Source organism: Phyllobates terribilis, unplaced genomic scaffold (genome assembly GCF_046119375.1).
Source record: "Phyllobates terribilis strain yellow unplaced genomic scaffold, ASM4611937v1 Scaffold_4__5_contigs__length_816908805, whole genome shotgun sequence".
NCBI classification, from domain to species: domain Eukaryota; kingdom Metazoa; phylum Chordata; class Amphibia; order Anura; family Dendrobatidae; genus Phyllobates; species Phyllobates terribilis.
In genome coordinates this window covers 635606368-635624391 of record NW_027362764.1, presented here as the reverse complement: position 1 = coordinate 635624391, position 18024 = coordinate 635606368, and the positions used below count along the sequence as shown (strand labels likewise).

The following is an 18024-nucleotide window of genomic DNA, read 5'->3' as shown; positions in this document are numbered from 1 at the left end:
ACCCTGCTAATCTCATTAATATTCCCTGCATATCTTCTGTCTCATTCAACTGTGCCCTTTGGAATGCGCGCTCAGCATCTAATAAACTCTCTTACATCCATGACTTTTTCCTCTCTAATTCCCTCAACCTTCTGGCTCTCACTGAAACCTGGATCCAGCAGTCGGACACCACCGCCGTTGCAGCTCTCTCCCATGGTGGCCTACATTTCTCTCATACCCCGCGACCTGACAACAGATCAGGGGGAGGTGTTAGTCGGCTTCTTTCAACAAAATGTACTTTTCAGGTTATCCCCCCTGTACCCTCCCTTATCTTCCCGTCTTTTGAGGCCCACACAGTCAGTCTCTCCCTTCTCCCTGCGAGTGGCGGTTGTCTATCGCCCTCCAGGTCCCCCCCGTCAATTCCTGGATCACTTTGCTGCCTGGCTTCCAAATTTTTTATCCTGCTACATCCCCACGATAATCATGGGAGGTTTTAACATCCCAATTGGCGATTCTCTTTCCCCATCTGCCGCTCATCTTCTATCACTAACCTCCTCCTTCGGCCTTTCACAGCTTGCTAATTCTCCTACACATGAAGACGGGAACACATTGGACCTGATTTTCTCCCGGCTTTGCTCAGTACATGACTTTACTAACTCTCCCCTTCCACTCTCTGACCATAATCTTCTTTCATTCTCTGTCAAGAACTGTGACTCTACTCAAGACACTCCCACCGTCCACACTTATAGAAATTTACGCGCCATTAACACCCAGAAATTTATAAAAAGGTTGCAATCATCATTGGCCCCAATCTCCTCCCTCTCATGTCCCGACTCTGCATTGAAGCATTATAACAAAATAATGCTATGCGCCCTGGATGAAGCCGCACCTCCTACACAAAGAAAAATTCAGCATAGACGGCGACAACCCTGGCACACGCCTCAAACACGTCTTCTCCAGAGGTGTTCCAGGTGCGCTGAACGGCTGTGGAGAAAATCAAATCTGCCCGAAGATTTCCTCCATTATAAATTTATGCTGAAAACATATAACTCTGCCCTTCACCTCTCCAAACAAACCTACTTTAACAACCTCATAATCTCCCTTTCCAATAATCCTAAACGACTCTTTGACACGTTTCATTCTCTCCTCAAACAACACAGGCCCCGACCACCGACCTCAGCGCTGACGATCTGGCCAATTATGTCAAAGAAAAAATTGACCATATACGACAGGAAATTTTCTCCCAATCCCCAAATGTTATGCATGCTCTCCCCCGCCACATTGTATCTTGCTCACTTTCTGACTTCGAACCAGTCACGGAAGATGAAGTGATCAGGCTCCTTGCATCTTCTCGCCCTACCACCTGCACCAGTGACCCTATTCCCTCACATCTCCTTCAGTTCCTTGCTCCAGCTGTCACCACTCACCTAACTAACATTTTCAACCTTTCCCTCTCATCTGGTATCTTTCCCTCTTCTTTTAAACACGCCAGCATACAACCATTACTTAAAAAACATCCCTTTACCAGAACTGCACGGCCAACTACAGACCTGTTTCCAATCTTCCCTTTATCTCTAAACTCTTGGAACGCCTGGTCCACTCCCGTCTCATCCGCTATCTCTCAGACAACTCTCTTCTTGACCCTTTACAATCTGGTTTCCGCTCTTTACATTATACTGAAACTGCCCTCACTAAAGTCTCTAATGATTTACTAACAGCTAAATCTAATGGTCACTACTCCCTGTTGATTCTCCTGGATCTCTCTGCAGCATTCGACACTGTGGATCACCAGCTCCTCCTCACTATGCTCCGCACTATTGGCCTCAAGGACACTGTTCTCTCCTGGTTCTCCTCCTATCTCTCTAACCGCTCCTTCTCTGTGTCTTTTGCCGGCTCCTCCTCCTCCCTACTTCCCCTTACTGTCGGGGTTCCTCAAGGATCAGTCCTAGGCCCCCTTCTTTTCTCCTTATACACCGCTCCTATTGGAAAAACAATCAATAGATTCGGTTTTCAGTACCATCTCTATGCTGATGACACCCAATTATACACCTCTGCTCCGGACATCACCCCTGCATTACTACAAAAGACCAGTGATTGTCTTTCTGCTGTGTCTAACACTATGTCCTCCCTCTACCTAAAACTGAATCTGTCAAAAACTGAACTGCTCGTCATTCCTCCCTCCACTAACCTACCTGTGCCCGATATTGCCATTTCCGTTTGTGGCTCAACCATTACTCCCCAGCAACAAGCCCGCTGTCTTGGGGTCATTTTTGATTCAGATCTTTCTTTCACTCCTCACATCAAATCACTCGCTCGTTCATGTCATCTACAGCTCAAAAACATCTCAAGAATCAGGACTTTTCTCACCTTTGACTCGGCAAAAACTCTTACTGTAGCTCTTATTCATTCTCGTCTGGACTACTGCAACTCTCTACTTATCGGGCTCCCTCTTACTAAACTCTCCCCTCTCCAATCCGTCCTTAACGCCGCAGCCAGGATCATATTCCTCGCCAACCGCTACACCGATGCCTCTTCCCTGTGCCAGTCATTGCATTGGTTGCCCATCCAATATAGAGTTCAATTTAAACTTATCACGCTTACCCACAAAGCGCTCCATGCTTCAGTACCCCCCTACATCTCCTCTCTTGTCTCAGTCTACCACCCTACACGTGCCCTCCGTTCTGTAAATGACTTAAAACTAAAATCCTCTATAATCCGAACTTCCCACTCCCGTCTCCAAGATTTCTCGCGTGCTGCGCCAATTCTTTGGAATGCTCTACCCAGGACAGTTTAATTCCCAATACCCACAGTTTCAAGCGAACCCTAAAAACACATTTCTTTAGACTGGCATATCGCCTAAACACACTCTGTCCGTCCCAGTTTTCCCCCATATTAAAATCTTCTTCAACTTCAGGTTCATACCAACCATGAACTTAATAGCCTCTATCAGGACGGTACACATACTGGCTGGCGACCAGTCCATGTATTATTATTTATCCTATTCAGTATATCAAGGCTGCATTATACAATATATGTACTTTTTACCTTTTGTGTCTCCCCCATTTCCTCATAGACTGTAAGCTTGCGAGCAGGGCCCTCACTCCTTTCGATATGAGATATGCTTATTCTGTATTGTCTGTATATGTCCCCCCTAAAATTTGTAAAGTGCTGCGGAATATGTTGGCGCTATAAAAATAAAAACTATTATTATTATAACTATTGTTATTATATATGTCACTTACATCTTTCTATCTATTCTATGTGTGAACATCTATTCTTTCTATTCTAAATTGTTGGGTACCGCTGTATTGTAACTGTATGCGCCTGACGTATTGCTGGCTTTTAAAGAGCTGGTGCGTGAAAATCACATAGCACTCGCATGACACTCAGTCGTTTTTTCGGTCCAGAAAACGTAACTTTTTTTTTCACACATATGGGTATGAGTCCTAAGGCCACGGCCCCACTATCAGTATTTGGTCAGTATTTTTTCTCATGAGTGGAAGCCAAAACCAGGTGAGGAACAATCAGCGAAAAGGTATAATGGAAACAAGTCACCAATTCTGCATTTATCACCCACTCCTGGTTTTGGCTTCCACTCCTGAGAAAAAATACTGACCGAACACTGATAGTGGGTCCGTGGCCTAAATTTGAACATGCAGCAATTTTTTTATTTTTTTTTCCCTCAGACCAGCTCAGTCTAAGGAAAAAAATCAGGCATGTGCACAGCATCATAGAGTAACATTGGTTTGGGTGCAATCTGATGTTTTGTCGGATCGCTCTCAGACAGAAAATATGGTGGTGTGCGCTAACCGAACGTAAAAGTTTTTTGCTTAATACAATTGCCTTTGTGTTTCATTCTCTGCATGAACAAATGACTCCAGTAAGAACATACAATGATGTTAGTAACTGTTCACAAGTGCCCACAGTAATCACAGTGTATGCCCACTGTACCCACAGGTGGATCTCTGGGGTCACAGGCAGCAGTGTGCAGCGATGTGTCCATGGGCAGCTCTGATGGGGCGCTGCCCAATTACACCCCTGTGTGAGCATCGCACTGGTCACTGTGCACTGACGTCTCTGTCCCTTTAACAGCGGGTGCACATGTCCCAGCAGCAGAGCACAGCCCCGCACAGCGCCGCACAGCGGCCTCCCTCCCTGCAGCAGGAGGAGGAACATAACCAAACTTCTCGGGCTCTGCAGGAACATGTCGGAGGCTCAGGAGGACTATGAGAAAGGGAATCCCGGACTGAACGAGCTGCCCGATCATTCCCCGGTGGTGACAGAAGCCATCGGGATCATCCGGCGGAGGGCGGAGGCTGAGAGCGGCCACTGGCCCCTGGGGCTCTCCGACCACTTCTTACTCAGGTTTCTCCGAGCCAGAGACTTCTACATGGAGCAGGCAGTGAGGGTAAGTGCCCGGGTGTGCTGGGTGTATGAGGAGAGGCAGCTCCGGGCACTGCTGGTAATGCTGCCATCATACAGAGCTGGCAGAGAGGGTAAGTGCCCGGGTGTGCAGGGTGTATGAGGAGAGGCAGCTCCGGGCACTGCTGGTAATGCTGCCATCATACAGAGCTGGCAGAGAGGGTAAGTGCCCGGGTGTGCTGGGTGTATGAGGAGAGGCAGCTCCGGGCACTGCTGGTAATGCTGCCATCATACAGAGCTGGCAGTGAGGGTAAGTGCCCGGGTGTGCAGGGTGTATGAGGAGAGGCAGCTCCGGGCACTGCTGGTAATGCTGCCATCATACAGAGCTGGCAGTGAGGGTAAGTGCCCGGGTGTGCTGGGTGTATGAGGAGAGGCAGCTCCGGGCACTGCTGGTAATGCTGCCATCATACAGAGCTGGCAGAGAGGGTAAGTGCCCGGGTGTGCTGGGTGTATGAGGAGAGGCAGCTCCGGGCACTGCTGGTAATGCTGCCATCATACAGAGCAGGCAGTGAGGGTAAGTGCCCGGGTGTGCAGGGTGTATGAGGAGAGGCAGCTCCGGGCACTGCTGGTAATGCTGCCATCATACAGAGCTGGCAGAGAGGGTAAGTGCCCGGGTGTGCAGGGTGTATGAGGAGAGGCAGCTCCGGGCACTGCTGGTAATGCTGCCATCATACAGAGCTGGCAGTGAGGGTAAGTGCCCGGGTGTGCAGGGTGTATGAGGAGAGGCAGCTCCGGGCACTGTTGGTAATGCTGCCATCATACAGAGCTGGCAGTGAGGGTAAGTGCCCGGGTGTGCAGGGTGTATGAGGAGAGGGTGCTCCGGGCACTGCTGGTAATGCTGCCATCATACAGAGCTGGCAGAGAGGGTAAGTGCCCGGGTGTGCAGGGTGTAAGAGGAGAGGCAGCTCCGGGCACTGCTGGTAATGCTGCCATCATACAGAGCTGGCAGAGAGGGTAAGTGCCCGGGTGTGCAGGGTGTAAGAGGAGAGGCAGCTCCGGGCACTGCTGGTAATGCTGCCATCATACAGAGCAGGCAGTGAGGGTAAGTGCCCAGGTGTGCAGGGTGTAAGAGGAGAGGCAGCTCCGGGCACTGCTGGTAATGCTGCCATCATACAGAGCAGGCAGTGAGGGTAAGTGCCCGGGTGTGCAGGGTGTATGAGGAGAGGCAGCTCCGGGCACTGCTGGTAATGCTGCCATCATACAGAGCAGGCAGTGAGGGTAAGTGCCCGGGTGTGCTGGGTGTATGAGGAGAGGCTGCTCCGGGCACTGCTGGTAATGCTGCCATCATACAGAGCAGGCAGTGAGGGTAAGTGCCCGGGTGTGCTGGGTGTATGAGGAGAGGCTGCTCCGGGCACTGCTGGTAATGCTGCCATCATACAGAGCTGGCAGTGAGGGTAAGTGCCCGGGTGTGCTGGGTGTATGAGGAGAGGCTGCTCCGGGCACTGCTGGTAATGCTGCCATCATACAGAGCAGGCAGTGAGGGTAAGTGCCCGGGTGTGCAGGGTGTATGAGGAGAGGCAGCTCCGGGCACTGCTGGTAATGCTGCCATCATACAGAGCTGGCAGTGAGGGTAAGTGCCCGGGTGTGCAGGGTGTATGAGGAGAGGCAGCTCCGGGCACTGCTGGTAATGCTGCCATCATACAGAGCTGGCAGTGAGGGTAAGTGCCCGGGTGTGCAGGGTGTATGAGGAGAGGCAGCTCCGGGCACTGCTGGTAATGCTGCCATCATACAGAGCTGGCAGAGAGGGTAAGTGCCCGGGTGTGCAGGGTGTATGAGGAGAGGCAGCCCCGGGCACTGCTGGTAATGCTGCCATCATACAGAGCTGGCAGAGAGGGTAAGTGCCCGGGTGTGCAGGGTGTAAGAGGAGAGGCTGCTCCGGGCACTGCTGGTAATGCTGCCATCATACAGAGCAGGCAGTGAGGGTAAGTGCCCGGGTGTGCAGGGTGTATGAGGAGAGGCAGCTCCGGGCACTGCTGGTAATGCTGCCATCATACAGAGCTGGCAGTGAGGGTAAGTGCCCGGGTGTGCAGGGTGTATGAGGAGAGGCAGCTCCGGGCACTGCTGGTAATGCTGCCATCATACAGAGCAGGCAGTGAGGGTAAGTGCCCGGGTGTGCAGGGTGTATGAGGAGAGGCAGCCCCGGGCACTGCTGGTAATGCTGCCATCATACAGAGCAGGCAGCCCTCCAGATACACTCTGCAAAGTGTACAGAGAAAGCATTGCTAACCCGTCCTCATCACTGCTGCTTCTGGAGCCGAAACATCACATCTCACATGGGTCAAGAAACTTCCCCCACTTTTTTGCACACGTTATTTGGAGTGCTGCCTCTGTATGATGTATGGTGTACTGCAGAGGGGTGTACAGGGGCATCCCTTATACCACAGGTGATTCTTTATTTGGTTTTATCTTTCTTTCTTCTCACTCTCTTTTTTTCTCTCTTCTTTCTTCCCTCTTTCTTCCTCCCCTTTCTTCTCTTTTTTTCTCTCTTCTTTCTTCCCTCTTTATTCCTCCCCTTTCTTCTCTTTCCTTTCTCTCTTTCTTCTCTTTGTGCTTCTTTCCCCTTCTCTGTCTTTCTCCTTTTGTTTCTCTCTCTCTCTCTCTCTCTCTTTCTTTCTCTCTCTCTCTTTCTTTTTCTCTCTCTCTTTTTCTCTTTCTCTCTTTTTCTCTTTCTCTCTCTTTCTCTCTCTCTCTTTTTCTCTCTCTCTCTTTTTCTCTCTCTCTCTCTCTCTTTTTCTCTCTCTCTCTTTTTCATATATCATCTTTCTATTTCCTTGTCCCTATCCTATCCTTGGTGTGCTGTATGTGCATACGGTTAGAAATGGCTGCGGATTGTACGCAGCGCACTTGCGTTGCGTGCAGTCCGCAGCAGCCAGATGTTACAGCATTGTGGATGGGCTTTCAAGAAATCCCATGTCCACAATTTGTCTGTGTGCTCCTGCGGCTCACCTGCGGAGACTGATATGTCAGCATGTCAATTTCTCTTGCAGAGATGCTAATCTCCACAAGAGAAATTCTATCAGTGCAATGTATAGGCTGCGGTGAATCCGCGGATTCACCTGTGGGCAGCACTTTGGATGCCGCATAAAGTATACTGCGTTCAAAGGGCTGCCAGAAAGGATCGTGTGCACATACCCTAAGGGTATCTATCAGCACTGCACCGTATGTGTCATATATATACGTATATGTTATGTGTGAACAGACCATATTCCTGTCTATGTAAAGTTTACATCCATTTGGTACACAGTGATCCAAAAATCCTGAATGTCAGAAATCTTTAATGTCAGATTATTAGTGCTTTGTCCGTACAATTGCCGTCCTTCTGTCACTGGTTTCCCTGCCGCGCTCCTCTAGTGTCTCTTATTTTGCAGCCCCATGGCCTGGGCGGAATAACATCTGTAGCTGCAGCTGATTTCTGGCCAGAGGCCGTTGTTCTATAATGTGGGAATAAAGCTGGAGGTGACTACTCTACTATATGATGATCCTTTGAGCAGATGACCTGACATTTGACACTGGAATTCCACAAAGGAAAACACAGAACAGATGCTGCTGTATGAGATAAGGGTTTTTTGGATAATCTCCCTATAACACTTCCCTAACACCACAGCCTTGATCAGGAGGTATTTGTATGGATCCACAATTGCTCCCTGCACAATCAGGACTACGTTACAGGACTAAGGATCCATTTAAATCTCTAGATCGGCAGCACTAAATGACGATTGGGGTCATTTAAAAGGAACCTGCCATGTAAAAAAATGCTCTAATGTAGAGCCGGCTGTCATCCAGTGCCGGGACGCAATTACAGCCGCCGCTCACTATGCACAGAGCAGTGACTGAAGCAAGGTTGGCCGACCCTTATGACTGAAAGCCATGGGCTGCCTGAAGGAATAAAGCTCATTTGCTCCTGGCAGCGGGGCTCTCAGTGTAGGCGCTGGGCAGCTTTAGAACCCTGTTAACCTGCAGATTAACGCCATGTCTGCAGGTCAATGTCATTTTTTTACATGGCAGGTTCCCTTTAATAGCCTGTTCACACAGACTAACCGCAGTAAACAATCCGCACCGTGCGACCTGTGCTAAATCGCTCAGCACACATAGGCTGCCATGGTTCTAAGCAGTGTGAGTCTTGTTTACATCGAGAACAATGTTCTGAAGATCATTTAACCCAATGAACGGGCAATCTGCAGTGAACGAGCCGTCATGATAATCTTTCAGTGTAAATGCAACTTAAAGAAGTTGTCCACTACTTTTTACGATTCCCCCAAAGTATTTACCCTGTGATTATAAGACTTTTTTGTAATTACCTTTAGTAGTCTTTATTGCCTGAGAATATTTTCAGAATAAGTATAACAGTCTCATCAGGTTTGAGATATCTTTTTTAATAATGTATGCATTCTGTATTGTTAAATCTGGCGACAGATCCACTTTAAGGAAATGACGAATAATGTTGCATGACACAGAATGCACAGCTATCAGTAGTGGGCCAAAAGTAAGTTTGCACATATGAAGTACGGTGTAAGTTATGAGAACCAAGTTCTCTGGTGAGACTTAATTTTCTTGTAGATAACAAATGACATTTCTTTTACAGGGAACCGTCAGGTCCGATAACGCTACTAACCTGTAGATATAGGGTTAATCTGCATGTTAATAGCGTTATGAAGGTTCCTGTTTGCTGTACTGAAAGTGTGGCACACAAGAGAAAATTGACTTTATTTCATCCAAGAGCCGCCGGCTTTCAGTTATACAGGCATGCCCATAGCAATTAACAGTCACCGCTCACTATAGTGCGAGTGTGTTAACTGCAAGCACGCCCAGGCTCTTTAACTGACGGCTCTGCATAGATGCACTGCACCGCGAGCTGTCAGTCAAAGTGCCGGGGCGTGCTTACAGTCACTTCACTCACAGTATAGTGTGCGGTGACTGAAATTGCTCTGGGCACACCTACATGACTGAAAGCCGGCGGCTCCCAGCAGAAATAAAATTTATTTTCTCCTGGGTGCTGCACTTGCAGTATAGCAGCCAGGCACCTCTATAAAGCCATTAACCTGCAGATTAACCCTATATCTGTAAGTTAATGCCATTATTGGACATGATAGATTGCTTTTAAAGTATTGCCATGCCTGCAGTGCCCCTTTATAGGGAATCTGTCGCTACTAGTCTAAGTCAGCAGGAAGTGGTGACAGACTCCATCATTTCAGTAGTACAGGGTGGGCCATTTATATGGATACACCTAAATTACATGGGAATGGTAATGGTGATATCAACTTCCTGTTTGTGGCACATTAGTATATGGGAGGGGGAAAACTTTTCCAGATGGGTGGTGACCATGGCTGCCATTTTGAAGTCGGCCATTTTGGATCCATCTTTATTTTTTTCAATGGGAAGAGGGTCATGTGACACATCAAACTTATTGAGAATTTCATAAGAAAAACAATGGTGTGCTTGGTTTTAACGTAACTTTATTCTTTCATGAGTTATTTACAAGTTTATGACCACTTATAAAATGTGTTCAAAGTGCTGCCCATTGTGTTGGATTGTCAATGCAACCCTCTTCGGCCACTCTTTGACACACTGATAGCAACACCGCAGAAGAAATGCTAGCACAGGCTTCCAGTATCCGTTGTTTCAGATGCTGCACATCTCGTATCTTGATGATATGGTGTGGTATATGGGGTACAAAGATAGTGAAGCCATTGTTCACCAATGGAAACCTCAATGTCACATTTTCTAAGTGGTCATAATCTTGTAAAAAACTCATGAAAGAATAAAGTTACATTAAAACCAAGCACACCATTGTTTTTCTTATGAAATTCTCAATAAGTTTGATGTGTCACATGACCCTCTTCCCATTGAAAAAAATAAAGTTGGATCCAAAATGGCCGACTTCAGAATGGCCACCATGGTCACCACCCATCTGGAAAAGTTTTCCCCCTCCCATATACTAATGTGCCACAGACAGGTAGTTGATATCACCAACCATTCCCATTTAATTTAGGTGTATCCATATAAATGGCGCACCCTGTATATCTATTATTGGGCAATATGCAGCAATTCTGTTGAACTCACAGTTTAGTCACAGTAATGTGATGCCAGCACTGTTGACAGGAGTCTGATGTATTCATGAGACGGGGGCACCACCGACCCACCCAGTGCTTAGTGACAGCTTCCTTCCTATGCACAGTAATAGAAGACAGCTGTCAGTCATCTATGGGTTGGTCGGGAGAGCCCTCGTCTCATGAATACATCAGACTCCCGGCCTCACAGCGCTGGCATCGTTGTTCAGTGACGGACATACTGCTGAGATCGGGGGTCTGTCACTGCTTCCTGCTGCCCTCAGATTGGGGGTGAGAGGTTCCTTTCGGTGCAGTGTGTCTGCCCATAGCCTGAGACTAATCTAGTGCAGAGGTTGCATCATATGTTGTGCTGCGCTGCTAATACTGGAGCAGGAAGAAAATCCCAGCAGCTCCGAACCCTGGAATACATGGGCTGAGATAGTCACCTCTGTCAGTCATTATAGCCTTCTCTACACTAATCATTTATGCCGGTTGTCTAATAGTATTTTACTGCAGTATTAGTGTAATATATTAATGCAGTGAAAATAATAAGATTTTACTTTCTATGTTATGGGAGCACCTGGAATAAAAGCAATGAATAGATACCCTGCTGTCAGTAAATAAGTAGTAGTAATACATGTAAATAACATCGGGTACTTAGGTGACACTATTTTGATGAAAAGAGCGTAAAAGCCATCCCATCTGTTACACACCTGTCCTGGGTCCGGGCTCTGCTCCCTCCACCCCGGTCCTCTGACCTGTGTTATTTTTCACGTCAAGCTTTGCAGGTTGCCCGGCATGTGACATCACCTCCCTAGTAGTGATGAGTGAGTATGCTTGTTTAGCCCTTTCACTGAGCACGCTCGGCTGCTGCCCGAATATTTCCGACATGCTCGACAACTATGCTCGAGTGGCTGCGGCTGCATGTGTTTCGGCTTTTAGACTGCTACGACACATGCAGGGATTGCCTATTTGTTAGGCAATCTCTGCATGTGTCGCAGCTGTCTAACAGCCGTGACGACTCAGGCATAATTGTTGAGCATGCCGAAAATACTCGGGCAGCACCCGAGCGTTCTCGGTGAAAGGGTTAGCCAAGCACGCTCCCTCATCACTATTCCCTAGACCTATTAAAGGACCGTTAGGACACACACCTGTGTCTTTGGATTGTTGTTCAAGACATAGTAGTATTTTTTTTGCTGCCTGCTTACTTTGCTGCATTCATCGCCTTGCTGCTCCGCAGGGGTGTGTGCCTCGTCCTTGCTCCCCATGTGCCATCCTGCTAGCTGCGTCAATGCCCGGGAACCGTGTACCCACACAGACATGGACTTAGTGGGTCCACTTCACAAAATGAGCCTAACACCACCGCGACTAGGGTTACCCAATCAGGATGGTCCCATCTCTAGTGTATCATGTGGCTATGTGCCAGCAGGCCTCAAAATACTCGGGGGCAAGCAGGACTCAGACCTGACTGTTTTACACCTGCCTGTGCCCCCCCCCCCAAACTAAACCATCTAATAGTATTTTAATGCAGTATTAATGTAGTATAGTAATGTAGTAATATTAATGAAATTTTACCTTCTACATTAGAGTGACAAAGATTCAGGAAGATATTTGACTGGAAAGGATGTGACTATTCTTAAAGAGGTTGTCCACTACTTTTACATTGATGACTTATCCTTAGGTCATCAGTGTCTGATCTTTGGGGGTGCTACACCACTGCAGGGTACTATACATCCGCCTCCTATTGATTTAAAGAGGCGGATGTGCAGTACCAAGCCTGGCCACCACAAATAGACGGAGCAGCTCGGCAAGTGAGTACTTCCTGCCAGCGGCCACCGCCGCCAACACAGATATCAGCTGATCAGTGGGGGTGCCGGGTGTCGGACCGCGGCCTATCAGACATTGTTGACTTTTCTTAAGGATAGACCATCAATGTAGAAGTAGTGGACAGCCTCTTTAAGTTTAATTGAGAAGCCATGACATTAGAAGGATTATCCGGTCAAATGATATTGATAACCTAACTTTAGGATAAATCATCAATATTATATATAATAATATGCTGGGAGTCCAACACTCCCACTGTTCAGCTTTGGCAGCGCTGCACTGCACACTCCGTGCACTCTGTGTAGCAGTTGCTGCCGAGTACTGAAGATCAGCTTTTATTACAGAGAACAGGAGCTATTCTGCAGTTAACAGCGACTGCTACACAGTGAATTGGAGCTGCACATTGCATCTATGTTCCATGTTTACATCCAGCCAGATCCTGTAACAGCTGATCGCTGGGGTGCTAGGTGCCAGACGCCCACTAATCCAATATTGATGACTTATCCCAAGGTTCGGTTATTAATATCATTTGCCTGGGTAACCCTTTTAAAATCACTGACACATGATGTGACTAGTAATGATCTAATACCAATTGCACCTGACAAGCGGTGAGATATATAAGGCAGCATGTTAACAGTCAATTTCTTGAAGTTGATATTCTGGAAATAGGAAAACTGGGGGGGGGAGTGTAAGCATTTGAACTTTAAGGAGGGCCAAATAGTGATGGCTAGATGACTGGGTCTCAGTATCTCCACAGTGGCAGGTAGTCTGTGATGTTCAAGGTATGAAGTGGTCCAAAGATGGACATTTGGTGAACTTATAAAGTGATCATAGGCAATGTGACTCATTGATTCATGCGGAGAGCAAAGGCTAGTGTATCTTGTCCCATCAGAGTGCCATTTCTGACCTCTGTCCACCAGCAAAAGTGCATTAATAAGCATGTGAGAATCAAAAGTAGACCCAAGAGCAATATAATATGGTGGCCCATGTGCATCACATAACTGGCAAAGAGGTAGCACCAGGATGCTCTGGGCAATGTTCTGCTGGGAAACCATGAGTCCTGAAATTCATGTGGATACTACCAGGGCTAAAATATATAATAAATTGGGCACAGTACTTCAATGCAGTTTGTGTGGAATATTTTTTTCAGAAGAATTTGGGAAAGTTATGAAATGTCCTATAAATGTCTATCCTATTCCTGATCTAAGGGTCTGGACTTTTAGCTGAGATGAATCTGTGCTACAGTAAATTTATCACTTAAGCATGAGCCATGTATGAGGCAGTCGGAGTCGTGGAGTCGGAGTTGGGGTCGGTGTCATGGAAATTGACTTGAGGAGTCGGAGGTTTGGCTTACCGACTCCACAGCCCTGGATACTACTGCGACACATATTAGCCAAGCATTGTTCTAGATCAAGTACACTTCTTCTCGACAGGGCTATTCCTTAGTGGCAAGGGTCTCTTTAACACTGTCAAATTGAATTCAGGCTCTTGACTTGGCCGCTAATTTACTCAGATCTTAATTCCATCATGCATCTATGTAATGTGCAGAAAAACAAATTCAATCCATGGCGGTCACACCGCACAAACTACATGACTTACATGGGTTATCCGGGACTTTTGTATTTTTTTCTTATGGGGCTAAGAACTTACAGGTCCTGGTTAACTCCTTTTAAAGGATCTGGTGTATATGATGGGCTTGTAAATGCTCAACAGAGAATAGAATGAAAATTCCATTAAACATTCGGATAATGTCTGTGGCGGCTGCAAGATCCTCAACTTGTGCCTTATATTGGAGAAATCCCCATTGGTGGTCAAGTAGCCCTGAGCTAGTAATGAGGAGCATCGTCAGTACATAAAGCATCGGGGCAATGCGGTCTTCAGTGTGTGCTCTCCCCAGGACTTTCTGCACACTGAAAGCTACAGATACATATGCAGAAAGCTGTGAACTATGCGTAACCTAAAACTATGGGGGAATATATCTATTAGCAACAGGTGACAACGCTACATTTTGATGGGCTAATTTATGGGATCATTCCACAAAACTGGTGCCTTATGGAATAATGATTGTGTTCGCACTTATCAGATGTCTCTACCTCCATTAATTTACTAAAACTGTAAAACTGGGCTTTCACATTAGCAAAAAGTCATTTAAAAGCTCGAAAACTAGGAGTCAAGGTCGTTGGAACAGCTATAATATCAGAACAAACCCCAGAAGGTCGAGTCCGCTCCACCATTATATTCCTCCATACATTATGGCTGTATTACTTGTTTCATTCTCTTACATACTGGTCTTAAATTAGTGATCCTGTGTAGATCTTAATTCTGATCCTGATATTACGTAGATCCTAAACCTGATCCTGATATTGCGTAGATCCTAAACCTGATCCTGATATTACGTAGATCCTAATCCTGATCCTTTTTTTTCAGTAGATCCTAAACCTGATCCTGATATTGCGTAGATCCTGGTTCTGATCCTGATATTACTTAGGTCTAATTACTTATCTTAATATTACATAGATCCTAAACCTGATCCTGATATTACGTAGATCCTAATCCTGATCCTGCTATTACGTAGATCCTAAACCTGATCCTGATATTACATAGGTCCTAATACTGATCCTAATATTACATAGATTCTGATCCTGATATTACGTAGATCCTAATCCTGATTCTAATATTATGTAGGTCCTAATGCTGATCCTGATGTTACGGAGATTCTAATCCTTATATTACGTAGATCCTAATACTGATATTACGTAGATCCTAATACTGATATTACGTAGATCCTAATCCTGATATTACGTAGATCCTAATCCTGATCCTGATATTACGTAGATCCTAATCCTGATCCTGATATTACTTAGATCCTAATCCTGATATTACGTAGATCCTAATCCTGATCCTGATATTACGTAGATTCTAATCCTGATATTACGTAGGTCCTACTCCTGATCCTAATATTACGTAGATCCTAATCTGGATATTACCTAGATCCTAATCCTGATATTACGTAGATCCTAATTCTGATCCTGATATTATGTAGCACCCCATCCTATCACAGGATATAAATAAAATAACATACAGAATTGACTGATCTGCAGTTACTTTTCCCTCCAACTTTGTCACTAGCAGCCTGTGCTGTCTATTTAGGAAACCAGTTCTTAGTTGTTCTCCCTGTAGGGATATCCTTGGGAAAGCGCTTCCTGTCATGTGGATGCTTGTACTATGTAAAGGGTTAATGTATCACATGCAAACACAAGACAACTGACTTATAAGAAGCATTATATACAGGGGCATAATTATAGACTGTGCCGAGGTAGCAGCTGCCCCCCCCCCCCCCCCCGAGCACTGGTGCCTCAGTGACTAAAGGCAGCGGTATTAAAGTGATTAATGGCTGGTGGAGGTCCTTTTACATTGGGACCCAGGAATTCATATTACTCCTCTGATTAACCATATCGCCCCATTCTCTTCCTCAGTCTAATGAAGGCGTCTCGGCACCATCTCTACAATTAGTATGAGGGAAATACTAGATTTCTATGTAGTCAGGAACGGGGGAAGAGACTGTACTATTGTTTTTCTTCACTGGAGATTTTGCAATAGTGTCCAAAAGTCAGTGTGTTATCATAATCCAGCAAGTTATAGATTAGTACAATTTGTACAACCACAAACAATTTCAGACTTGATAAACAATGCAAGATTCAAGCTGTTCCTCTGCGACGTTACCCCTGGTTTAGAGAGATGATATCACTGGATTTTGCTCTGCATTGGGGCATCTGGTGACCATATCTGTGGGCCAAGATCTTACCTGAGTGGAAAGCCACCTTTCGGTACAGTTCATACTGCCGACTAGTTTGCAGTCACTGCAGATTTCATGGTAATGTTATGGAAAATCTGCATGTTTTCACAATGGATTTTCAATGTATAGGGTAATCCATGTGCAATGGTTCGGGATGTTTTTCGACAAACTTGTTGACTATTTTCTTCATTAAATCCAATCTGTCTCCTTTAAAGAGGTGTTCCCAAAATCACAAAGTGGTATAATATACACATATACTACAAGACCACATATTCATTTGTGCCAATATATATAACCCATTTTTTAAATCTGCCTTGTTTTGCACAAATCACCCCCTTAGAATGACATCGGAACCGTCCTGTAGTTCCAGGGGCCCTGGTCGGTCATCGGTGCAGCCTCTCTCAGCTGGCATCCTGAAAGCATAGCTGCCTTTAACACAGCTTCTACTGTGTGGAATGATGTCACAGAAAGAGGCGGAGCCTGCATAATTACAGAGAGCTCATACAAAGAAGCAGAAGTACCTGCGTGCTGTAGGGTGAGACTGTATTGACGCGCCCCCTGGGCCATATTCTCTAGGGGAATACCCGGAGCCGGATCAGATGGGGGTTGTAGTCTTCCGAGTGGCTGTGACCCGGTCCGTGCCCAGGGTGTCAAACTCAGTTGTATGTGGCAGTCCTACAGATGTTAATAAGTTCTTAATGTCGACTACGCCACCCGTTGTATTGCGGTCACTATGGCCGCCGCTGCAGCAGGGTCCGCTGAGGCTGATGGTGTTGGTGCAGCTTTTGGTGGTATAACCCCCAACGGGTGGGGTATAGCCTCAGGGGGTCAGGTGCAGAGGATGGGGGTTGTGGTGGTGCAGCATAGTTGTTAAATGAAGACAGAGTCGGGTTGTGCAGTTTAGGGTATTTACTCACTGCTGATGTTCCGGTCACTCCAGCTTCAAGTGACCACCCGAGCCGTGCTGCGTCCACCAGGTCCTGGATTCAACCAACCCCCAAACAAGTCCGGAGCGTGACCCTGAGCTCTCCTTCTGTCCTTTCCTCTGGCCGTCCCCACTAGTGATCCACCTAGGTCCAGCTCCCTCGGGCCTTCTGTTGGGACACCCTTGGCCTTGGGCTCCCTGACCCTCCACGTGGTATGCCTTCGGGGTGGATGTGGTGGGTGGCCGTGGCAGACGCTGCCCACGGCCTCCGGTCTCTGGCTAGGGTGTGCTTTTGCCCCCACCAGTTTGGGATCCGGTACCCTATTGCTGACTCTTCACCCGGGGATTGAATTTGGGTTCTCAGAGTCCTCTCTTTGTCCCCTCTGGGTCTTTCCTTCTCTGCTCCACTCTCTCTCTGGGGCTTCTCTGCTCCTCTTCCTCTGACTTCTCTGCAAAGGCTGACAGACTGACCCTGATCTTAGATGGTGCCCACCTTATATACACCCTCTATGTGTGAGCTCAGGTGACCAGCACCCAATGAGCTCCTATCTTTACCCAGGCTGCTCCCCCTATCTGCCCCTACACTACTTGGGATGTTCCACCCCCCTCCCACTCCAGCCAGGAACAGACTCGGTCGTACCTGCACATTTCTAAGTGGGAGTACCGTCGGCCTGCTCCTCGGAAATGGGATGTGTGTAGTGCATGCAGCCTACCGAGCTCAGATCCACACTCCATCCTTACCCGGGAGTGGAATATCACACCTCTGGGTTGAGGTGCAATACCCCTGTAGCAGCCGAATCCTCAGGGTGCTACAGTATATAGAGGAGACATATAATGCAGGATGGGGCTGTATATACAGGAGAGAGAAAAGAAAGACATACTGTAGGATAGACAAAAAAAGACCGGCATATTGTATACAAAGCGGAATAAGGGGCTGGTAAAACAATGTCGGGCCCAAACCACAAAAAAACCTACTCAAACAGCAAGATATAAAGGAGAAACATGAGTATTTATGGCATAAAATAGATTTT

The 18024-nt window shown here is 46.8% G+C and overlaps 1 protein-coding gene across 1 annotated transcript in view; it reads left to right on the top strand.

Moving 5' to 3' along the window:
- The first annotated feature begins 4048 nt into the window (after window positions 1-4048).
- The window catches only part of TTPA (alpha tocopherol transfer protein), a 48487-nt gene continuing 34511 nt past the window's right edge, over window positions 4049-18024 (top strand). The window contains exon 1 of the mRNA XM_073679356.1: window positions 4049-4387. Coding sequence (XP_073535457.1) covers window positions 4184-4387 — 204 coding nt within the window. The 5' untranslated portion in view covers window positions 4049-4183. The remainder of the gene's footprint in view (window positions 4388-18024) is intronic.